A 25,488-nucleotide genomic window follows, 5' to 3' on the forward strand; every position below is an offset into this window, starting at 1 on the left:
CTCTTATCCAATCACCTGTGCATGACTTAATATTTTGGTGCAAGACTTTACAGTCTTCTGTATATAAATATACACATACATATAATTATTTTCTTATAAAACTATAATACTTATGTTATTTTACAGTACTCTTTCAATTAATGATACACTTCTTACATGAATTTAATGGCTGCATATTATTAGGTATATGTATATTGCATAATATTATGGGAGAAGTAAAGTTAAGAACAAAAGCTGCAGCTTTGATGTAACATCTGAATGCTATCAGACCACATGTAGTTCTAGGAAGGAATGATTGAATAAATGATTCAAGTTTACTTTTCATATTCTGGCATTCTCCAAAATTTTATTGGAAAAATTGGTGGAGGTGATATTTTAAAAATCTATTGAGTTGTATTATCGTGTATTGCATATGCACTATAGTTTAATTTTCCCTTGTTTTTGAGCAGTGATGAGCCTGTGCCTATATAACTGTCTCTTATTTTGTAGGATAAATTCCTAAGGTTCGATTAGGAGTCTGCACATGTTTTTAAAAGTTTTAGTAGGTATTGCTAAGTTGCTATCTAAAAACTTGTGTATGAATTTATATTCTAGCTTTGCACAAGAGTACCTGTCTGGATTGTTCTTAAGAAAATAAAATTGGTCAAGATTAATCTTTGTAAAAACGAAAAGATTAGTAAGTTAGTAGCTGTGTGATACTATTTTATGTCGCTGTGCTTTCTATCTTCATGCATATAAAATGAGGGTTATGCTACCTGTCTTTTTAGGGTTGCTCTGAAGATTGTCTCAATATATGCCAGATGCTTAAAATAGTGTGCACTAAGCATTCTGTGTATCTCAGCTGTTGTGCAAGTATCCAAAAACATATCTGGTATTGCCCATCAAAATGAGCTTAACTTAGTATTTATTACGTGTATATTTTTAGGCATGTTGTGGAATAGGGAACAATTATTGATTAGATGGAAGTTTTCATACTTTAAAGAAGTTGGAGGGAAGAATATTGCTTTAAGTAAATTTCTTTTAAATTAATTCTAGAATGTTTCCATGTGTTAGTATGATTTATAGAGATTAAGAGAATACTAAGTTGGTTGGAAGGCTTTCTTTAAATTGCATCCTCACTTGGTGTTAATAAGGAAATGTCGTTCAAAAATGATTTTATGAAAGAGTAAAGTTTGTTTTTATATTTACTAGCATTGCTTACTAAAAGGGGTGAGCTTCAGACCAAAAGTTGCAACTTTGATGTAACATCTGAATATCAGACCACTTAAAATTCTAGGAAGAAATAATTGAGTGAATTAATTTGCTTTTCATATTCTGGATTTCTCTAAAACTCTGTTCAGAAAAATTAGTGGAGGTAATTTTTAAAAAATACATTGAAATTAATTTAAAATGTAGTTGAAGAGAACCAGAGTCAGACAATAGTTAAATTAGTAAAATTAGATTTTATTCAGGAACTCTTGTAATAGGGGGAAAAAAGACCTGAGTGTAGAGATTGGCTTAATTCTGAATACAGCAAGGAGAAATGGGGATTTTATAGCCACGGAACAAGGTAGGAATGGGGGGAAGGGCTTCAGTAGATGGAAATTTAATAAGAGGAAACATGTGGGGTGGGGGAGATTCTGGTTAACCGGACTTCAACAGGATTCTTGCTGAAGGCAGGCCAGGCTGATTAGATATCACCTGGGAGATGGTGGGGAAGGAGGAACTGATCAGATGTCAGTGTGAACAGATATTGAGGATGGGGGATTCTCTCTAAACTGACCTAGGATTCTTGCTGAAACTCAGAGCTGTAGGTCTGACGAGGACAGAGGGCCCAGGTGAGACGAGGATTCAGAGCAACCTTACTAAAATTTGGTTCCGGAGAGAGTGTTTGTCAATGTAAACAAAAATACAATTGTATTACTTTTAAATTTGTTTTTTTCCCTTCCTTGGCAGTTTGTGTATAGGTATGTCCCATTTTTTGTTTTTCATTATTTTTTTTTGTAGTGGGTTTATTTTAAGCTACATATAAGTGGAATAGTAGGATTTACAAGTCAAATTCATTAGAAAATAACTTTGTAATTTGTCTGTGTTAAATCACAGAGTTGCCTTCTAAAAAGAATTTTTATTTATTTATTTGGCTGCGTTGCCTTTTAAGCAGTGAATAAATAAAGCTTGCCCTTACCTGTATGATAAAATTTTGATTCCTTCTCATGGTTCCCAAAGCCTTTAGTAGTCTGTTACCTCCTTGCCATTGACACTGCTTACACTATTTTTATTGCTCGTCACTCCTAGAAATGCTTTAATGTTACTGCTTTACCAAATAACTTCAGTGTCTTAAATGAACCATGTTCTTTCACCATCCATTCTTACACATACCTTCTTAAATTCCTTCTGCATGGCATCTCCCCTTGCTCTTAATCCTTTTGTTTCCTCCATATGAGTAATCATTAATGAAGACCAAACTTAAATGTCAGCATCTTCTCGGTACTTCCATTTATTTCTAGGTACAATTAAGTAATTTCTGTATACTGCCAGTAGTATCTTGTATATATCTCTAAATTACACTTTCAATTACTTGAAAAGGTCTTTAAAACATTCCCAAAGGGCACACAAAAGGCATGAACAAATGGAAAAACATACTTCCTAGAATAGGAAGACTCAACATCATAAAGTTATAATAAATTAACATTTCTTTAGGTTATTTTATAAAGTTAATGAAATCCCAGGAAAATACTAATTAATCATTTTTTCTTTTGGTGGAGAAAAAACAGAGTAAACTAATTATTAAGGAAATGTAAGACAAAATAAACAAGTAAAAACATCCAGGAAGACTCTGTAAAGAACAGTGAGGGGGACTAACTCTACTGAATACTAAAATACATTACCAAATGTCAGTAATTTAAAAAATGTAGTATTGACACCTGAAGAGATAGGCTGACCAGGGGAGTAGAAGAGAAAGTCCAGAAATATACAAAGTTCCATATAAGACTTTAGTATATTATAAAGGGAAAACTTGAAGTAGTCCATAAATATTGTTGGGATAATAGAAGATTCATCTAGGGGGAAAAAAAAGTTGGAGTACGAAGAAATTTAACCTATGGATCAATGAAATGGGCTGTGATGGGGGTGGAGGGAGAAACTAAAGTACTTGAAGAAAACACAGATAATTCTTCTGTAACCTTGGAGTGTGTAAGAATTTTCCAAGTATAATTTAGAATCTAGAACCATTAAAGAGAAAAAAAAGACTATTTTTTTTACTATATTAAAACATATAAAATCCTTTGTGACCAAAAACCAAACAATACCATAAGCAAAAGTCAAAAGGCAAATGACAAATTTGGGAAAACTGTTTAGGACCAGAGCAAAGATAACATTCCTAATATATAAAGTGCTCCTAGAAATAGATACGAAAAGACAAACTAATAGAAAAATGAATGAAAACCATGATCAAACAACCCATAGAAAACTAAGTAAAAAGTACTTTAGATTTATGAAAAGACACTTCGTAAGGGACTGTAAATTAAAACTATCCTGAGATAGTTCACTAAGATATATTAAGTGACAAAACAAACTGTGGAACAGTGTGTATAGTGGATATTAGTGAGTTAAAAAAGTGGGAAAGTGAGAATTTGTATTTGTATGTATATGCACAAAAATACTCTGGAATGATACATAAGAAATTAATAACTGATTACCTGATTGTTGGGGAATTGTACAGGTGAGGACCAGTGGTGGGAGGGAGACTTTTACACTATATACTGTTTTATATTTAAATCATGTGAATTGTAGGACTTTCCTGGTGGCGCAGTGGTTAAGAATCCACCTGCCAATGCAGGAGACACGGGTTCGAGCCCTGGTCTGGGAAGATCCCACCTGCCGCAGAGCAACTAAGCTCATGCACCACAACTACCGAGCCTGCAGCTCTAGAGCCTGCGAGCCACAACTACTGAGCCTGTGTGCCACAACTAGTGGGCCTGTGTGTCTAGAGCCTGTGCTCTGCAGCAGGAGAAGCCACCACAAGGAGAAGTCAGCACACTGCGTTGACAAAGAGTAGTCCCCGCTCACTGCAACTAGAGAAAGCCCACACACAGCAACGAAGACCCAACGCAGCCAAAAATAAATAAATAAATAAATGAAAAAAAATCATGTGAATTGTAGAGGAGAAAAACTTTTCCTTTTCCTTTTCCTGTCTTAAGGTCCCTGGCAGGACATGAAAATTAAACTAACAAAGAGAGATTATTAGGAGAAAAGCATGTGCATTTATTTAATATGTTTTACGTGAAATGGGAGTCTTCATAAGGAAGTGAAGACCCAAAGAAACGGTTAAGCCTGAGTGTTCTTGTACTAGGTTTGATGAAGGGTGGAAAGTCGTGGAAAAGCGTGGAAGGACAAAGGGTATGAACTAAGAGTAGTAAACTGGGGGAAAATCATCAAGGCCTGTTTATTCCGATTCCTCTCGGCGTACTTCTGTCTTTGAGATAAGGGTGCTCTTTTCCTCTGGGCTATAGGCACCTCTCACATAAGAAGCTTCAAGGAGAAGGGGGAGATGAGAGAGACCTTGTAGAACCTGGTGTTTCTGATTTGCTTCGGGGAGGATGAAAAGGTCAGAGAGTCTTTTCTATACCTACTGTTTCTCAAATTCCTTCATCTTAAAATAGTGTGCCAATGTGCCATATTTTGGGGTAATGTGTTCTGAATGCAAAGTATACTACTTATTCAAAAAATGTTTTTGAGCTTATTACATGATGAGTGTATAGCGCTTATTACATATGTGACTTGTTTTCCTCACGGGATTGTTTCTCTTTGTCCTTTGTTATCGAATGTATAATGTTGTCTTCATAACTAATTATTTTAGGCAGTTTTCTTAGGATAACCTAGGCTATATGCTTAATATCCCTCCAGTCAGGTTGTATTAGGGTAGCATTTAAGTGCTTAGGTTTGACCAGAACATTTAGATTTGTAACCAGGGTACTTTGCATAAAATAGATCAGTAAATATGTGTAAGCTTATAAATATTTATAATTTGATTTTAACTGTTATATCTTTTATACCATTATTGTTGTAAGCTGTTGCAACAGAGTCTCTGTAAAATATCTCCTGTTGTGTGGTGGTGATCATTTTGAGCTATGCTTATTGATATTCCCATATGGGAAGATTCAGCAATTTTTATTTTTATTTTTTTTAATATTTGTTTATTTGGTTGCACCAGCTCTTAGTTGTGGCAGGTGGGCTCCTTAGTTGTGGCATGCGAACTCTTAGTTGCAGCATGCATGTGGGATCTAGTTCTCTGACCAGGGATTGAACCCGGGCCCCCTGCATTGGGAGCGCGGAGTCCCATCCACTTGCACCACCAGGAAAGTCCCTCAGCTATTTTCAAAGAAAAATATATCTTATTTATCAACTGTGGAAAACTTGGTAACCTAAGAATTAGAAGTTAGCATATCATATACAGCTGGTATTTCCAAAGGAAAATAACATACAATGAAAGAGATATATTTACTTCCAAAAAGAAAGCCAGTTCCTAAACCTTGCTAACATTTAAAAGTCTAAATTTTACAGGTTAAATTTTTTAATACATGGATTAATAATGTTAATCTCTTGATATATTGCATTCATCTTTTATCTCCTAATCAGTAAATTTGAATGTCAATTAAGTTGAAAGTAATGGCTGAAGAAATGTTATAGTTATTAGCTTATGAGTATCTTTAGTAGTTTATAGAAGTACTTTCCAAACATTACAAACAGCTATAGATTAGCTATCTAGTGATTGTGAACATTAATAACTAGTCTTTTAGCTGAATAATTTAGAACAGTATCTGGTAATTAGGAATTATCAGTCACAAATACCTTTAGGAGAACGGTATCAAAAAAATAACAACAGTGATAATTACTCAGTTGCCATTTAGCTTTTCGACTATTGGAGTAAATTAAAAGGAGATTTAAAAATCAACTTCAAAAATGTGAAAGCACTTCTAATATTCATATTTACAAAGGAAAGAGTTGGTTTGCTTAGGAAAGACAAAGCACTATTTTGGTACAGATTTGACTGCAAATCTGTTTATCACAAAAGGAAATATATTCCTTGTGGCACATTAAGAATGTACTTTATGAAACTGTACATTGCTTTGAATTGAAATATGTATTATAGAAACCATCTTCTTGTGCTTGAAAAATTAATGTTAAATACTACCTTTTAACCTATCTTTTCCAATGGACAGTTGAAAGTTTGTCTGCTGGTTATGAATGTAGTTAGAATTGAGAAAGAAATATATTACACGTACCTATATTTCACCTTTAGAATGAATGGTCTCTTATCAAATGGTTGAAAGACTAACTATGATGACAGTCATGGAAGTTGTAACTTAAGTGAATACTAGTAAGAGCATCATGGAAACAAATCTTTAAGAGAGAGTTTGTGATAGCAAAAATATGTATCTTTTGTTGGCGCTGAAGGGGACATGAAAATCCAAGAGGAGTTCCTCAGATTGTTTATAATCCGCAAGAAAGATCAGTTCTATATAATTGACTATATGCTATTGCTACAGTAAGGTGTTATAAAACTTTTGTTCTATGATACCACTACGTTAGTAACCTTAATAAAAGCATTAACATAAAAGTGTGAATGAATTTTTTTTAGGACTCTTACCATTTTCACATTTTTTTCTGTTAAGTTTGTATCCTATTACCTAATAAGAAAAAAATATATATATATAGTAGTATTTAGATGTAAGCTTTGGAAATGTCCATTAAATCCCTGTTGTACACCATTTTAGGATGATGATTGACATTCATCATAAAAATACATTGGGCAGGTATAGTCATAGGATTTTGAAATTTTACTGTACTGTTTTAACATCCTGGATAAGTTTTATAGTGGCAGTAATGTAGGTTCTAACTCTTCAGTTTCAAGTCTGTTTTATTCATTCTTCAAAACAGTGCTCTTTAGTATAGGAGCATACTTGGTTTTGAAATGGATTGCAGTGTTTTTGCTGATAACTTTCTTTTGTGATAGTTATATTAGTTGAACTAGGGAGGTGGCAGTCCCCCCTCACATTAGGAGTATCACTTGGTCTTGTCATAGGATGAAAACTTATCCTTACTCTACTAATTATCCAATGTCTCAGTTTATTTGGATTTATTTTTAATTTCAATCACTAAAAGTTTTAATTTTTTATTCGCATTCTGCTGCTTCAAACTTTGTTGATTTTTACTTATGTGTTTTTCCAGACATTTGCAATGATTCTGTCTGTTTCTATCACTTTGTACTTTGTGATGTTGGCTCAGAATACACTTATATTGTTAAAACATTTGTGATTCTTTTCACTTAATGCCCCTGTTTCATCTTTCATTATTATTATTATTTATAAATGTACTTATTTATTTTATTTTTTGCTGCGTTGGGTCTTCGTTGCTGTGCACGGGCTTTCTTTAGTTGCAGCGAGCAGGGGCTACTCTTTGTTGTGCTGCTTGGGCTTCTCATTGTGGTGGCTTCTCTTGTTGTGGAGCCCAGGCTCTAGGGCATGTGGGCCTCAGTAGCTGTGGCACGTGGGCTCAGTAGTTGTGGCGCACGGACTTAGTTGCTCTGTGGCATGTGGGATCTACCCGGACCAGGGCTCGAACCCATGTCCCCTGCATTGGCAGGCAGATTGTTAACCACTGCGCCACCAGGGAAGTCCTCATCTTTCATTATTTAAATGTAATTGATTCAGTCTTATTTCCACATGTCTGTGATCATCCAGAATTATTCTGAGTAGTTTTTCGGATGTTCAGAGGTTATATCTTGGAGCCAAGCACATAAGCTGAAACTCTCACTGAGACAGGAGACAGGGCACCATCATTCTTGATGTTCATGTTTGAAAGAAATGTCTCCAGTGCCCCCAGGAAAGATATCCTAGGGATGCTAAACTAGAAAAAGGCTTATTATCTTTTAAAAAGATTTACATACGTCTCCAGTTACCAGAGAAAGTATTTCCAACTTGAGGTTTTCTAAAGGAAATGCTAAAAGAGGAGACAGGGAGTTTTCTTTCCCTTTTTGCACCAGGGAAAATTTAAAATATGAAATCTTCTAGATCTGTATTTACCCTTGTACTACCCATTTTAGAGAGGAAAAATATGAGCAGCAGAGAAGTCAAGTGACTAGTATAGAATTACATAAGAGAGATGAAAAACGTGTTTAAGAGTTAGATGAGGAGCTCTCCCAGGTAGTAGAACCAAAAGACAAAGGGATGAAAAATAGAGAAATGGTAAGAAAATTAGAGGACCAATCAGTGCAATCTCAAAAAATAGAAATCCCGGAAAGGGAGAACAGGGGTAAAAGCGGGGAAGAAGGTGTAAAGTATTCAAGAAAATTTCCCAGAACCAACGGATATTTGTTACTAGACTGGAAGGGCCCAGTGGGTATATTTAGCACAGTGGATCAGAATAGACCGGTTGCAAGAATCATTGTGGAATTTCAAAGCACTAGGAACAAGAGAGGACTTTATAAAATTTCACGAAAAAGAACAAAATAAGTCGTATGAAGTATCAGGAATCAGAAAGATCTCACACTTCCCAACAGTAAGCACAGAAGTAAGAAGGCAGTGAAGAAATAACTTTCATATTCTGGAGGTAAATGTTTTCCGACCTACAATTTTATCTGACTTTTAAGTATGAAGGTAGAATAAATTTACTTTTAGGTCTCAAAAATTTCAAGCAGACTGGAGGATATACCGCATCAAAAGGAGAGAATAAAACAAAGAGGAAGATATGGGATATAGGAAACAGGAGAAAGATGAAGGGGATCTCCAAGACTGTAGTGAAGGGAGGTCCCAGAATGGCAGCTGTGTAGCAGACATATGACTGTCCATCAAAACTGGAATAGTTTGACTTAAGATACAGATATAGGGGGAGCTATTATTATTAAAATGCCAGATGCCTTTGTAACATCTTTTTAAAGCCTGAGGACAAATTACCCACATGAGATGGGCTCATGTTCTCATGACTACTTGTCTTCACCATGTGTTGATTAGTTCCTGTTCTCTCTAGTCCTGCTGCCTGGATCACCTGAAGATTCTCACTTCACCCCTCAAAAATGTGGTCTGCTTTGTTCTCCTTCTGAGAGTAGAATAGTGAGCTTAGAATTGGACAATACAATATAAAATAGTTTTCTTCTTGGACCTTACTTATGCCAAATACCCACTACCTGGCCCCCACTAGGCCTCATAGATTCTCTTATCCTGTATATTTCCCAGTGTTTCCTAATGACCTTGCCTATAGACTTCCCCAAAATAGCCTTATATATCCTCTTAGAGAAGCTGGAGCCGGCTCCAATGCACAGATTCTGTGTAGCTTGTCTTCTCCTTGGAGCCTTTCTTTGTTGTGGCAATATTGGCCTTTCTTTTACAAAACTAGCTGGGTTTATGGTATACTTAGCTTCTTAGTTTTTAGGTAGTAAAACTATTAAAAAAACAAGTAGGAAACAGTTAATAGAAATGCCAGGATACTGATTTCCTCTTGATAGGGGTGGGGAGATTGGGAGCACAGTTGGGAATGGGCACATAGGGGAATTGTGAGGTAGTAATAGTGTTCTGTTTCTTGATGTGGGTAACATGGGATTAAAAAATTACTCTTTAACCTGTACCTATAGATTGTATATATTCATGTTTATTAATACATTTTATAATAAAAATTTTAAAAATCCTTAATTTGAATAAAATCAAACCCAATGATTATTCAAAACTAAACTCATTCTATAAGACTGTTGTATTATACATTACATGTGTATCAGAATAAAATTCAGTCTTTAACATAGTCTGTACTGCTCTCTAATCATGATCTAGCCAATGGCTGCATCTTTGACTTTATCACCTACAGTCTCTGTGTGCTGGGTTCTTATTGCTTCTCAAACGTACGGAGCTTATTTTGTCTCCAGGGCCTTTGCATTTGTTCTTCCTTCGGCCTGAAAGTCTTTTCATTACATGATATTCATGTAACTTGCTCTCTCACTTTATTCTTGTCTCTGTTCAAACATAACATCTCCAGAGACCTTTCCCAGTTACCCTAGTAAAACATACCCTCCCATCTAGACTGTCATCTTCAGTTATTCTCTATCTCCTTTTTTTCTTCAAACCTCTTACTATTACTTGACATTATCTTATATATTTACATGTTTATTTTTCATCTACTCCATTAGGGTATAAGCACCATGAAGGTAGGAACATTTTGTTTTTCATCACACAGTGTCTGGCATACTGTAGATGTTCAGTAAAGTTTTCTTGAATGAATAAATGAGGAATTGGTCAATTAAAATAAAGAACATTGTTCAAAGAAGATATCAGCCTTCTGGGTGTAAAAGAAATTGATATTTTGTTCATGTCATTGTGCCATTTTACTCTTTAGTGTTGCATACATGCATTTCATTTTGAAATATTCAAAAAAGTTCCCCACATATTTAAAATTAGGAAAATGTTTATTTCCTAAACATTCTTATCTTTAGCTATACCACATTATGGCAAGAATGTACTGCATATGTAATGAGCAAAGGCTAGTTAATAGCTATGGAAGGAACTGTGTACATTGTGCATTATTTATAATTTTGTTTGCCTTGTATCCACGTGGATACACATCTGTGATTCAAAAAGGCCTGTGAATCTTTGGGCATGAAAAATCATCTTTTCTTTTTTTGTTATCATCTACCATCCTCCTATACTAGGGCTCAATAAAGGTTTGTTGACTAAAAGGTTCAATTTACTATATATGTTATAATAATATAGATTACATAAGCAAACAATTCCAGCATTGATAAACGATAATTATGCTTATACCTTCTGCATGTATTATACTTTTATTTTTTTGAGAGGTGTTGCCATTGAAATTCACTAGCAGCAGTCACATAATGGTGGCTATAAGATAATGATGCTTGATGAGATAAGAAATTCATAAACCTTTTGACATTGAAAATCACAGCACTGTCTTTCATACTTTAACCGTAAAAGTTTTCCATTTATTTGGGTAAAAGTCTAATAAGCATGATATGAGGATGTTCACAGTGCTGAATACATAGTAATCTCTTACATACAGCATACAAGTGGAATGAATGGTTGTGTGGATGGATGAACTGGAACTTTCAGACCATTTGTGATCAGTTCAACTTTGAAAATTATGGTTGACCTTAGGGAAAGAGTTGGATCTTTTCATTTCATTGCTAAAAGAATTTATATTCTTTAGCTTAGTAAGTAAGAGAAAGTTTTAGTAGCTTAATAAATATATAGAGAGCTGCTATAATATGTATAATATCTAAGTGTGTGATTTGCATCATATATGAAGTGAACATAATTGATATTTTTTATCTCTGCTGAGAATAAATCATGGGGAGATGGGTTTTCATTGCATTTGAAACAATATATTACGTAGTGCACAAAGCACTTCCCAATGGTACATACTTAGATCCTGGTACAAGTTATAGAAGTCAGTAGAATATAATGTACTCTTTTCCTACATTATATGTCTTTAAGAATAGGTTAAATAACTATATTCTTGTTATTGTTTGATGCCATGCTACCTGTTAGCATTAAGATTAGCTATAAGTTTTTGACTGTTTAGATTTTTGTGATTGACTTACCTTTTGTTTATCATTCTGTAAATAAAGATATTATAGAAAAACTGTCTTACTGCATTATATAAACCATATATTTGAAAAATTAAATATTTTTATGTTCTGTATGCTCTGTTCTTTCTTTCTTTTTTTTGCATGTTTTGACTGCTTGTATGTTTTTCATGTAGGTCACTTTTGAAATACATAAAGAAAACCTTGCCAATATATTTAGGGAACACCAGGGAAAAGTTGATGAAGAAATAGGGCAGTGTTCTTCAAGTCCAATTCAAGCAGTCTCTGGCATTAGCAGGGATGTTAATGTTTCAGTAGGATCCCAGCAATCAGATACAAAGGATTCTCCTCCTTCTTCTCATATCACCAGAACTAGTGATGAAAAGTCAAGCATTGGGAAGACAAGTTCAGTAGAATCTGCATCCATTGTTGAACTGCAAACTCACAATACATCTAATGAAGAAAGGACAACTGTGCAAGAAAATCAGGAGTTACTGGATGAAGTCCCTTTAGAAGAAACACTGAAAAATGAAACAACTAATGCAGAGAGTTTAGAAGGATCTTCTGACATAATAGAAGCTGTGACTGTTTCCTCTGATTCTTTTAAAACAACTGGCAAAGATATAATGACTGTCAATGAAGTAACTGCTTCCATAAGTTCTCCTTCAGAAGAGGATGCTTCAGAGGTGCCAGAATTATTGGATAAGTCTGTAGTAGAGGAAGAAGAAGATGATGATTATGTAGAACTGAAGGTAGAAAGTATTCCTACTGAGGAAGCCAGTCTACCTACAGAGCTCCAAGATAACAGTTTGTCTCCAGCTGCTTCTGAAGCCAATGAAAGAATGGACACGTTTAGTAATGACCACAAGTTAATATTTCAAGAGGAACAACCTGTAAGTAAGAAACAAACTGACACTGAAACTCGAGATCCTAAAGATTCTGAAGTCTTGACTATGACAGCATCAGGGTCTTCAGCTACCTCACCAGGAACTACTGCTTCCCAAGCAACTGTTCAATCAGATGTTGGTCAGATGCTGGAGGTAGGGGAGAAGGCTAACCTCGCCGGAGAAACCAAACTACATAGTGATTCTAATAGTAGTACCTTCGAGTCTCCTACTACTTCTGAGCAGAGGATTGCTAAGTTGGATGCTTCCAGTGTTGCTACAGATACTGAGAGATTGGAATTGAAGGCCACTACAAACATGGAAGCATCTCAGCGTCATCAGCCTGTGCTTGAGGTGATTATATTTATTATCTTCTTGAAGTGTATTTGCATTGAGTTGAAATAGGACAAGTGTATAGACTTAGATTTTATTTTATTTTATTTTGGAATTGGTTCATAACCTATTTGCAATTACATAAATGCAGTGAATGTGAAGATTATTATCTTTAGCACAGGGTTTGGCTTTCAGTATGAGTTTGTTAAATGGCAGCTTTTATTATTATTTTCACCACAGTATCGTCAAAAGTTACTACTTTCAAGTTTCAGTGTTAGTGTATTTTTAGCTTATAAAGCAAACATTGGAAATACTTTTACCCTTTATTTGATGACCCAGTCATAGTTAGGACGTTAGTTTTTAAGCAGAATCTAGGACTACCTTCCTGCAAAACCACCTGCCAGTGTATGATTTTAGATACAAAGTATGTGGCTTAAAATTGTTCCATGAGGTCTGTTTACTTTTTTAAGAGACAGGAGACTTTGTGCGATCCAGAGACACAGCTTTCTTCCTTACCAGTGTCTCAGAGAGATTCATGACACCACTGTGGGTGCATGTTGTCATTTCCCACTTTAATCAACTCTTACTTCTCCTCCTCCAACTCTTTTTTTTTTTTTTTTTTTTTTTGCGGTACGTGGGCCTCCTACTGCTGTGGCCTCTCCCGTTGCAGAGCACAGGCTCCGGACGCGCATTGTTTTTTCTTAATTCTAGCCAATTTATAATCCAGCTATGGCTTTTCTTTTATGTCAGTGTTCAAAACCAAAAGCTTCTTGATTCCTTTATAAAATGTTGCATTAGCTGGTGATAATACTAACATGGTTCCTGGCCAGTTACTGCTGCGTTGTGCTGATTTCGCATTTTTTACATCTTTGCTTTAAATGTATTAATGTTATTACTCATTGATAATTTTTCTCTGATTTAGTCCCTTAGTATCTTAAAATGTGAGTATTTGTTAGATGAATTACATAGAAGCTATTAAGTTATTAATGTCTACCTTTGAAGTTGAACTGATTTTATTCTTTTTAACTTTCTCTATTAGATGTCAAGGCAACAGGAGCAGCCAGGGCAGGGAACAGCACCAGATGCAGTTAATGGACAAAGGAGGAATTCCAGATCTATGTTCCGTATTCCAGAGTTCAGATGGTCTCAAGTGCATCAGCGTTTGCTCACTGATCTATTATTTTCAATAGAAACAGACATACAGATGTGGAGAAGGTTTGTCCATATGTTTATTATAGAAGATGTATATAAATTTTAGTGTTTGTTTTCAAAGAAATTTATATAGTTGACATTTTGCAATTAATTTCAGTCATTTGCTTAAAAAGTAGGTTATAACTTATTTCTGTGGTAGGGTTTTATTGAATTAATGTTTATTCTCATATAAATGAGGTACCATATTTAGAGTATAAAAACTTGAAAATTTTTCTTTTAAAAAATTTGCTGTGTACTTTACAGCATATAATATAGCATATAATTTGCCTGAATGTAGGTCTACTGACTGGGTTTATTTCTAGAAATAGTAAAAAAAAGAAAATTGGGATTTATGTAAAACATCTAATTTTCCATTGTATTTTTAGTATAAAGAGTCTGTGTATTTCAGATTATCGTCCATTGTATGATTTATGATTTTAAAAGTGCCTAATGTGTTTATTGTTATTTGTATACTACTCTTATTCTGTTTAAGGACATTTCATGGCATTGTCTAAGAAAACGTTATTAGAAAAATCGTTTTTAATAGCACATTTAGCACCATTTACCTCTTAGTTTTTGCCACTTCTTAATTTTGGTCCTAGTTAAGGATAATTTAGTTCAACTTTTATATTAAGTGTAAGATGAATAGTGTTAACATTTCAGCACTGAAAAAGGGCATGTGTAGTAACTGCTGATATGGAATGGTCTACATCTTCTAAGGAAGTATACACCCTCCTCCAAAATGCCTGCCGCATCATTATCTTTCCTCAGCTTTCAAGATGAAGCAAAAGCACCTTCTTATCCTCCCTCCCCTCAAGTAGGCAAACTGTGATTTCCTTTTTTTAGCTTTATCAGTAAACATCATTTATCTTTGGACAGCCATTCAACAAAGACAGTAATGGACTTCGTGAATAGCAGTGATAATGTCATCTTTGTACACAACACAATTCATCTCATCTCTCAAGTGATGGACAATATGGTCATGGCTTGCGGGGGTATACTGCCATTGCTTTCAGCTGCTACATCGGCTACAGTAAGGACTTAACTACTATATAAAGTTGGTGTGAAAACATGACTTATGCATTCTTATTGATTAAAACTTGAATGTGATTGTTACTATGCATCATAGGTTCTGTAATTCAAAAGCAACAGAATCCTTTTATAATTACTTGAAAGGACCTTAGAATCTGTTCCAGGAATGAAGGGACTAAAAAGAATGTTTAATTATTAGGGATGAATGAGTTAGTGAAGAATATGACTGACAGTGTTTCACCTGTATGTATGCTTTTTTTTTAGATGAAATGATAAGGAAATCCCTCTGTTGAAGTAGATTTGTGAAAGCCTGGCTTTTTGTAAAATTTAGAGATCTGTGGACTGTATCTCATAAAATTGGATTTTTATCAGAACATAAATGTAAATGTCAAACTTTATTCCTTACAGCATGAGCTGGAGAATATTGAACCTACTCAAGGCCTTTCAATAGAAGCCTCTGTGACATTTTTGCAGAGACTAATCAGCCTTGTGGATGTTCTTATATTTGCAAGTTCTCTTGGCTTTACTGAAATTGAAGCTGAAAAAAATATGTCATCTGGAGGAATTCTGCGGCAGTGTCTCCGACTGGGTGAGCTGTTAAAACCCATTACTTAGGAATTTACTTAAAAAATTTTCAGTGATCCAGACGTATTAAATTGAACATTTTCTTTTTCCTGTTGGTGGGAAAAAGTGTGCTAGGCAATTTGTCTTATGCTACTTTTTAGCCTCCAAAGAGTGAAGGACTGTGTATGTACTGGCTATAGTAGTACTTGTGAAGGTAATAGAGCAGGAGGACGTGTTTTGAAAATTCTGCATTGATTCTGGTCAGCATTACTTCTTCTCCGCCCACCCCCAACCCCCCAATCTCTTTTGCTTTAAAGTAGTGCTTCTTAAATTTTAAGATGATTCATACACATGGATCACCAAAGGATCTTGTTGAAATGCTGATTAGATTGTATAGGTCTGGGATGAGACCTAAAATTGCCTTTCTACGAGGTAATGCTGATGCTGCTTCTCTTAACAAACACACTTGAGTAGCAAGGTTCTAAACTAGCATCATTCAAGTATAGCCTTTATCCAAATAAGCTGTGATAATTTGTTAAAGCAGTTAGTAAGATTATTAAATCTCTGTTCTTCTCCTGGAGGCAATTCTTCCTTAGGTGAAAGTTAAAGTAAATTAAATGAAGTTTTAGTGATATCTGAACTTCCTTAGGTGAAGAAGAAAATTTTTTCTCTATGCAGAAGGTGTCCTGTATCTAGTCATAAATACTGAGACTTTGTTAATGATTTGCTTATTAAATGGAGAGAAGTAGGTGGAGAAACGGGTACCAAAAAATGGAAGCAAAATCTTTAGGAACCATGGCCATATGAAGACAAATTAGAAATAAGGCACCTATGAAAATATAATACCAACAGTGGAAAATCTAATTAGTTAATGAAGTATTTCCCCATATTTAGCAAGAATATCCGTTACTTAAACAGATGTACTTACATTTTTTTTGGTACAATAATTATTTTTACTCAAAATGCTATTCAAAGTACTTTTAAACTTAGGATGCTCTAAAGGACTTGGTATACTATTTTTAGGGAGTTTTAAAAAAATTTTAATTGAGAGAGATTGAAACGGTAAGCACAACAAAACAGAAGCTATCATTTATTGACTACTGTCATATGTCATTGCTGATTTTCACGAGTCACCAATCATTTTCTTCCAGCCATTCATTCATTTGTATTTTCTTCCTTTTTTTCATGAGGAAAATTGAGATCAAAGAAATTAGGAAATTTGCCAAAAATTTAAAAGCTATAAATTGGTAGAGCTGGAATTTGAATATAGTTTAACTAATGTTCCTACTCTTTCTGTTATAAGATACACCCTTAAACTTTATATCAGTAATATAATTAAAATATTTAGAACCCATTGCTTTTGTATATGCCATTTTTAAAACCTTTCCACTTTCCTAAAAAGAGTGCACTTTTGGAATTGAAAGTACAAGACTACACTAGCAGTGCTTCACTATACTCAAGAAGTATTAGATTCAGAAGCTAGGGGAATACCGTATCTCCCTCATTTTCATAACTGTAGAAGAAAATAAGGAAATAATTCAGTGTACTCCAGCACCACATGTTCTCCTTGTTCAGGATCACTTAATAGAATATGGTAAGCTTGGTAAACAGTCCAAATGTTTTTGTTTTTTTTAAAAAAATAAGTAATTAATTTATGGCTGCGTTGGGTCTTCGTTGCTGCGTGCGGGCTTTTCTCTAGTTGTGGTGAGTGGGGGCTACTCTTCGACGCAGTGCGCAGGCTTCTCATGGTGATGGCTTCTCTTGTTGCAGGCTCTAGGCTTCAGTTGTTGTGGCAGGCAGGTTCTAGAGCGCAGGCTCAGTAGTTGTGGCGCATGGGCTTAGTTGCTCCGTGGCATGTGGGATCTTCCCAGGGCTTGAACCCGCGTCCCCTGCATTGGCAGGCAGATTCTTAACCACTGTGCCACCAGGGAAGTCCCAGTCCATATGTTTTGATCCCTGGTCTCCTCACTCCTGTTTTCCTGAAGTTGGGGTTGAGAATGTAGGATGGCAACGGTAAGAAGAAACTGTGCTACTGAGATTGATTGATACTAGGCATTCAAATGTAGTTTTTAACTTTGTAATGCAGACCCAAACTTGATTTTATGCAACGTGTGACGAAAGTAGTGGAAGAGTTATTTTCCTGGGCCTGACTCCAAATTTGACAGAGTTGTATTCCATATTCTCTCTCCCTCCCTTCTTCACTGTGTTCGTTCCCTTTTCCCAACTGTTGTTGCTCTCTTTCAGCACCTTTCTCAATACTTTCCCTTTTCAATTCTGTGTGTGCTAGCCATATGATAGTCTGGTGACAGTTAAGGTCGTTATCACTCAAGTTTGCTATTTAGTTCCTAATTTGCTCTCTCACTCTTGTTGAGACAAATACCTTCAGTGCTACCAAATTGGTTGGGAATTGAGATGATTACATGATATCAATCAATTCATAGTCAATTGTGTATTACCTAATTTATTACTTAAAATTCGAAATTAATTTCTAAATAACTTGAGTTAATTGCCTAAGTGAGATGTTTAGAGAGGTAATTTTAGACTGTATATTAATCACAATCTCTTTTTTGTCCCCTGCCTTTTAAACAGTTTTAATGAAAGCCAGTAAAAGGTAGATTCTATAAATATTCCTTTTAATGCTCTACCCTCTCTCAGTCTCTATTAATATCATGCTGTAATGATAAAAATTTTAAGAAAAACATGCAAGTTTCTAGTTTAACTATTGTACTTTAATGAAGGTAATAGAAGGTTATTTTACCCTGGACTAGTTGATGGCAATGTGATTTACTTTCTACTTTCTTACACCTTCAAAAAAAGTTCTTTTCTTCCCTATCTTTTCCTCCATAGAAGATTATTTCAAGTAGCTTATGTGAGACCTAAGAAACAGTACAGTGTTTATTAAGGTTCCTGAACTGATTCTCTTTTAGCAGTGGGCCCTAACAGAGTAGCTAACAAAGTCAGAAAACAAACAGTGGGTGATAAAGCCCAGGGACATTTTAGAAATTTGCTGAAGGTAATGTTTCAAATCTTATGTAACTCGTATAGGTGAGTTTCGTCAGTCTCATAATCTTAAATATAATTTTTTTCTTGCCCAATTTTTTCCTTAAAATAAATTACAGTGTGTGCAGTGGCCGTAAGGAATTGCTTAGAGTGTCAACAGCATTCACAGCTGAGAACTAAAGGCAAAGCAGGGAAAGTCCAGAAAACAACACACGGCCTGATTCCCATGGGGAAATCTGCAGCAAAGGTAAGCATACAGAATAATTAATTAAATAAAAAAGCATTCTCTCATTTTACGATTAAGATCTTAAATTTATTTGTTCATTTCAACATAAAGTTAAATAAATTTGACAGAGGTCCTAAAATAGTTATTTTAGCCTGTGGACATAACCTTCAAATATTTGTGTTTAAGTATACAGTAAAGATTTGCTTATACTTAATCTTGTCTGCTTTTCCAAATGTTTACTTTCCTTGTGTCCATGATACCTTTTCCTTCAAGTATGTCAATTTGTGTTTCACGTACTCGGTGAAACGGTGAGTTAGCATGCAGTTTCTTTTTTCCTTCATGACTCCCTTCTACATCCCCCACCCCCATCCTGACACCCAAAAAAAAGAAGACAGAAAGAAGTAGGAAAATAAACTGGGAAAAACAACATTATAGCCTATGGAATACTGTTTATTTTTTAAAATGTCTGTGTAATGTATATATTTATATTTTTTTGTCTTAAATAGAGTCCGGTGGATATTGTAACTGGTGGTATATCTCCAGTAAGAGATTTTGACAGGCTTCTACAAGACATGGATATTAATCGACTTAGGGCAGTTGTCTTCAGAGACATAGTAAGTTACAGTATTTCTTTTACATATTCTCTTAGCTGATACATATTTCCTCTGAGGCCCAAAGTATTGAGAGTGAACACTCTTTGTGATATAAAATAGTCAGGTAGAAATAAGAAGGCCTAGATACCAGTTCTCTTGACAATGATTTTAGAATCTTAGAATCTTAAAAATATTGTTTATATAAATGGAGCTAATATATCAGAGTATTGCTACCAAAAAGAAAAACACATTATTACATAGTAAGCATTGTAAGTGCTTCATATGTTCTTATTCATTCCAACAACTTCTTGATTTGTGTACTTTGTAATTCCCATTTCATGAATGAGGAATTTGAAGCACAGAGAGCTTGGGTAACTTGTTCAAGCTAATGGAGCTGGTAAATGATAGGATTCTAACTCCAGAATCTGTGCTCTGAAAGTTTTATATGATATAAAAATACACGATGAAATGTCGGGAGTGGTGTTTTAAATTTTTTAAAGATGAAAAATAGTTTCGTTTTAGCTAATTTTGATATATAATATGGCAGAATTTCATGTAGGAATTGTAAAGTCATATAAAAAAGTATAATCATTAATATTTATTGAACACTTACTGTGTGTTTAGTACTAGCTGCTCTATATTACGTATACATTTTTTAAAAATAAACTTTATAACTTGAATTTTTAACTTTCCCTTCTCTTTCTCCAGTGTTTTAGTCCTCTTTTGATTCTTCACTAAGCTTTATACAAGTATACAATTTGTTAAAAGTAGTTATAGGTAATAATTATTAGCTATAACTAATAGTTTATTTTGTATTAAGCATATAACTGGATGATTTATATGTATTACCTCATTTAATTCACAGAATAATCCTATGAGAAAGATAGCAGTATTAGCTTAAATAGTCTGCTTAAAATCCTACAAGTAGTGAGAGGTAGAAGTGGATTAAGGACCTAGGGAGTCTGATTCTTGAAACTTTGATCTTAACCATTGTACTATAATGCCTCCCTGGATCTCAGTTTTTTGCTTTTTGGTAGCTGTTATTATTCCTTTAATGAAGAAACCATTACTTTTGCTTTTTAGAACCCACTGACTGTGGTCCACTTTAGAACCAAATATTGCTGCTTCCTTCTCTCCCCATTCTCTTTCCTTGAGCAGTTGTTGAGTCTATTGCCCCGTAACTTTGTATTTCCTAGAATGAAGTTTCAAAATCTAGAATAGATGATGTAACTCTTTGGCTTAAAAAATTCTCTAATGGAAATGCAAACCAAAACTACAGTGAGGTAGCACCTCACAGTGGTCAGAATGGCCATCATCAAAAAATCTACAAACAATAAATGCTGGAGAGGGTGTGGAGAAAAGGGTAACCTCCTGCACTGTTAGTGGGAATGTAAATTGATACAGCCACTATAGAGAGCAGTATGGAAGTTCCTCAAAAAACTAAAAATAGAACTACCATACAACCCAGCAATCCCACTACTGGGCATATACCCTGAGAAAACCATAATTCAAAAAGAGTCATGTACCACAATGTTCATTGCAGCACTATTTACAATAGGAAGGACATGGAAGCAACCTAAGTGTCCATTGACAGATGAATGGATAAAGCAGATGTTGCACATATATACAATGGAATATTACTCAGCCATAAAAAGAAACGAAATTGAGTTATTTGTAATGAGGTGGATGGACGTAGAGTCTGTCATACAGAATGAAGTAAGTCAGAAAGAGAAAAGCAAACACCGTATGCTAACACATATATATGGAATCTGAAAAAAAAAAAAAGGTTCTAATGAACCTAGGGGTAGAACAGGAATAAAAATGCAGACATAGAGCATGGGCTTGAGGACACAGGGATGGGGAAGGGTAAGCTGGGATGAAGTGAGAGAGTAGTATTGATATATATATACACTACCAAATGTAAAATAGATAGGTAGTGGGAAGCAGCTGCATAGCACAGGGAGATCAGCTCGGTGCTTTGTGACCATTTAGAGGGGTGGGAAAGGGAGGGCAGGAGGGAGACGCAAGAGGGAGGGGATATGGGGAAATATGTATACATATAGCTGTATATGTTATACAGTAGATTCACTTTGTCATACAGTAGAAACTAACACAACATTGTAAAGCAACTATACTCCAATAAAGATGTTTTTTAAAAAAAAGTTCTCTAATGGCTTCCCATAGCACTTAAAGTGAAATCACAGCTCCTCACCCTGGCTCTGAATGATTCAGCTCTTTAGCACTTTCTGATTGGTTATTATATCACGATATTTGGACAGAGAAAGAGTGTCTCCTGTGTCTACCGTGTTCATTTCTGAAAGTAACAAATTAATTTTTTTGGTAATTATAGAAGTTATATAATCACCTTGCAAGAATTTTAGAAAAGAGAAAAGACCGTGTTTCCCAAACTACATCCCAGAGCCTCTCTAGCATAAGCAAACTTTGAAGAAAAAGGAAATGACCTAAGACTGGGGATATAAATAAATTATTACCTTGAGGTTAAAAGCTAAGGTTTTTAATCAGTCTAATCTGAGTTCAGATTTGCTTTTTCATTTACTGTATGCCCTTAGGTAAATTACTTAACTTCTCTAGGCCTCAGCTTACTTAAATGGGTTAATGAATATAGCACAGTGCCTGACTCACAGTAAGTATTCAATAAATGACAGCTACAATTGAAAGTAAATTTGTTTTAGGAGTTAGGACTTAAACATAAGGATCTATGGGATATTTTTTATTTGGGCACAAATCAGGCATACACTGTAAACTTCATACTGTAGTTAGTAAACACTGAACATATTAATGGGCTAAATAAAGATTAGATAGGTGTAAATAATTTATAAAAGATTAAGCAGGGCTTCCCTGGTGGGGCGCAGTGGTTGAGAGTCCGCCTGCCAATGCAGGGGACACGGGTTCGTGCCCCAGTCTGGGAAGATCCCACATGCCGCGGAGCAGCTAGGCCTGTAAGCCATGGCCGCTGAGCCTGCGTGTCTGGAGTTTGTCCTTTTCTTTCTGGCAGACACTATATTTTCAATTGTGGACACTTGAGTCTGTATTATTTTAAAATACTCTTGAGAATTTCTTTGGCATCCAGTTCTGTATGTGATAATGTTACTTTAAAAAATCTTGAATGCCTGTCTTTTAGGAAAACTGTTATTCTGATTTTTTAAAACATTTTAATTCTTATGGTTGGAAGCAAAAATAGTTGTTCACATATAATGATAATTGCTGTTTGATTAACCTTACAAAGTATATTAGGACATATCTCTTCAGATTTAGTTACTTAATTTAAAAAAACAAGCCAGCTTCTCTCTTTTCATGTTTCACAAGCATAAAACCTAATATTTACAGGCATTTTTCCAAGAGTATTTGCCTAATCTTTGCTCAGGTGAATTCATTACTATTTTCTGTGTATATTAAAAGATTTGTGAACATGTTTTCTATTTGAATGTTGTCATGTAAAGTAAGATTCAAACATGTTATTTAATAGTGGCTTGATCAACTCCTTTTATTTTTCCCCAGGAGGATAGCAAACAAGCACAGTTTTTAGCCTTGGCAGTTGTATACTTTATCTCTGTTCTTATGGTCTCGAAGTACAGAGACATTTTGGAACCCCAAAATGAAAGGCATAGCCAGTCTTTTAAGGAAACTGGTAGTGAAAGCGGGAATTTATCACTCCCTGGTAAGTTTCTGTATTTTATTATCTGGCATCCAAAGTTCAAGTAAAACATTACCTACTTATGATAGTTAAAATATTGATTCTGGAATTTATGTATAAAGTGAGAGTATGTATTTATTTTTACTAATAACCAAATATTTTAAGTACCATTGCAATTGGGAGATGGTTTCTGTTCGTTAAGTGAGGCATCTATTTGAAAGATGAGAAAATGTTATTCTTTTTTTAAAAAAAATAAATAAATTTATTTATTTATTTTTGGCTGCTTTGGTTCTTCGTTGCTGCGTGCGGGCTTTCTCTAGTTGTGACAAGCAGGGCTACTCTTTGTTGTGGTGCGTGGGTTCTCACTGTGGTGACTTCTCTTTTTTTTTTTTTTTTTTTTTTTTGCGGTATGCGGGCCTCTCACTGTTGTGGCCTCTCCCATTGTGGAGCACAGGCTCCGGACACACAGGTTCAGTGGCCATGGCTCACGGGCCCAGCCGCTCTGCGGCATGTGGGATCTTCCCGGACCGGGGCAAGAACCTGTGTCCCCTGCATCGGCAGGCGGACTCTCAACCACTGCGCCACCAGGGAAGCCCGCGGTGACTTCTCTTGTTGCAGAACATGGGCTCTAGGCCTGCGGCCTTCAGTAGTTGTGGCTCGCGGGCTCTAGAGCGCAGATTCAGTAGTTGCGGTGCATGGGCTTAGCTGCTCTGTGGCATGTGGGATCTTCCCGGACCAGGGCTCGAACCTGTGTCCCCTGCATTGGCAGGCGGATTCTTAACCACTGAGCCACCACAGAAGCCCGAGAATATGTTATTCTTTACAAATAAAATATTAGACATTTTTGTTTAACTCCACATTTGTTGTAAAGAATAAATAACATATTTTCTTATGAGACAGATTTGTTAACAAATAACTATAATAATTGGAGTTATAAAATTAGCTGCCAGTTATAGGGAAAGTTATAAAATTAGCTGCCAGTTATAGAGAAGCAGGTATTGTAGTTATAGAAGTAGCTGTTACCCAACAGGGGTGGTTTATTTATCCAATCAGTATTCATTCCGTACCTCCTAGGTTCTTGTTCATTATTAATGAACAAAAGAAAAAAAAAGTCTGCCCTCCTGGAGCTTGAATTCTAGTGAGAGGAAGTAGAAAATAAGTACATTTAATAAATAAATTGTATAGTATTGATTATTTTAGAAGATGTTAAGTCCTAAGAAAAGAAAAATTGAATGGGGAAAATTATCAGGAATGACCAGGAGAAAGGGGGTATTTCACTCTAAGGAGAAAGGGATTTTCACTCTAAGGAGAATGAGAAATTATTGGAGGGTTTTGAGTACAGGAGTTAGAATTGATATATGTTTTTTAAAGTAACACTTTTAAGAATACACCCTACGGGGCAAGAAAAACCAATGTTTTAGTTATGTACTGCTGTGTTACATGTTACCTCAAAGCTAAAACTCACAAAACTCACTGTTTTAGTCTTGTTATCATGATTCCATGAATTTGATTCAGATAAGTCGCAGTGGTAATGATTCATCCCTGCTATGATTCAGTGGTAATGATTCAACCCCTGTTGTTTGCTGGGGTTGGAAAATCCGAAATGGCTTTTCTCCTCATTAATCTAGTGCCTCAGCTAGAATGGCTCCAAGAGCTAGGGCTGAATGACTGAAATGGCTAAGCTGGGGTTGTATGTGTGGGGCCTTGCTACTTGTTCTCAGATGAATTTCCAACCAGGTAGCCAGATTGTTTATAGAGGTGTTCAGAGATTCTGAGAATGTACAGATTGCCAGATCTTAAGCTTGGGCACAGAACTGGCCCACTTCTACCACATTCGGTTGGTTGCAGTGAGTCAGGCCCAGCCCAGACTCAACAACTTCTCAAGGGGGTGAATACCAGGAAGCATGGCCAATAGAACCATTAATGTCACAGTCTTAACATAGCCAGTTAGGAGGATATTGCAATAACCTAGGCAAGAGGTAATTTTGGGGATGGACTAGGGTGGTAGCTGTAGGGCTAGTGAGAAGCAGTCAGATTCTGGATATATTTTGATAGTGAGAAAACAGGATTTTAAAATATTTGCTGTGGATATGCAAAAGATGGAAGGTAGTCAAGAATGATTATAAGGTGCACTTGGATAGACTGAAGGTGAAACATACTAAAGGAAGAAGATAAGAAATTCAGTTTCCAACATGTTGAGTTTGTGATGTCTTTTAGACATATAAAAGAAGATGCAGAGTAGGCAGTTATATATAACAGTCTGAATTTTATTTATTTGTGTAGTTATTTATTGAAATAGTGGTATTTAAAACTTTGAGAGTTAATGAGACCACTAAGGAAATAAATGTTGATAGAGAAGATAAAAGGATTAAGAACTGAGTACTAAGTCCCTTCAAGTTAAGAAATCCAGGAGAAAAAGAAGTGAAGGAGGTAAGGAAGGAACA

The 25,488-nt window shown here is 35.3% G+C and overlaps 1 protein-coding gene across 4 annotated transcripts in view; it reads left to right on the forward strand.

Moving 5' to 3' along the window:
- LRBA (LPS responsive beige-like anchor protein) overlaps window positions 1-25,488 on the forward strand; it is a 725,574-nt gene that overhangs the window by 157,779 nt on the left and 542,307 nt on the right. For all 4 annotated transcript variants that reach the window (XM_079919265.1, XM_079919266.1, XM_079919268.1 and 1 more), the window contains 7 exons: window positions 11,743-12,804; window positions 13,823-13,998; window positions 14,854-15,007; window positions 15,415-15,595; window positions 18,690-18,817; window positions 19,303-19,410; window positions 22,909-23,068. In XM_079919265.1, coding sequence (XP_079775391.1) covers window positions 11,743-12,804; window positions 13,823-13,998; window positions 14,854-15,007; window positions 15,415-15,595; window positions 18,690-18,817; window positions 19,303-19,410; window positions 22,909-23,068 — 1,969 coding nt within the window. The remainder of the gene's footprint in view (window positions 1-11,742; window positions 12,805-13,822; window positions 13,999-14,853; window positions 15,008-15,414; window positions 15,596-18,689; window positions 18,818-19,302; window positions 19,411-22,908; window positions 23,069-25,488) is intronic.

The sequence above is a fragment of the Stenella coeruleoalba genome (genome assembly GCF_951394435.1).
Source record: "Stenella coeruleoalba genome assembly, chromosome: 4".
Lineage (NCBI taxonomy): Eukaryota > Metazoa > Chordata > Mammalia > Artiodactyla > Delphinidae > Stenella > Stenella coeruleoalba.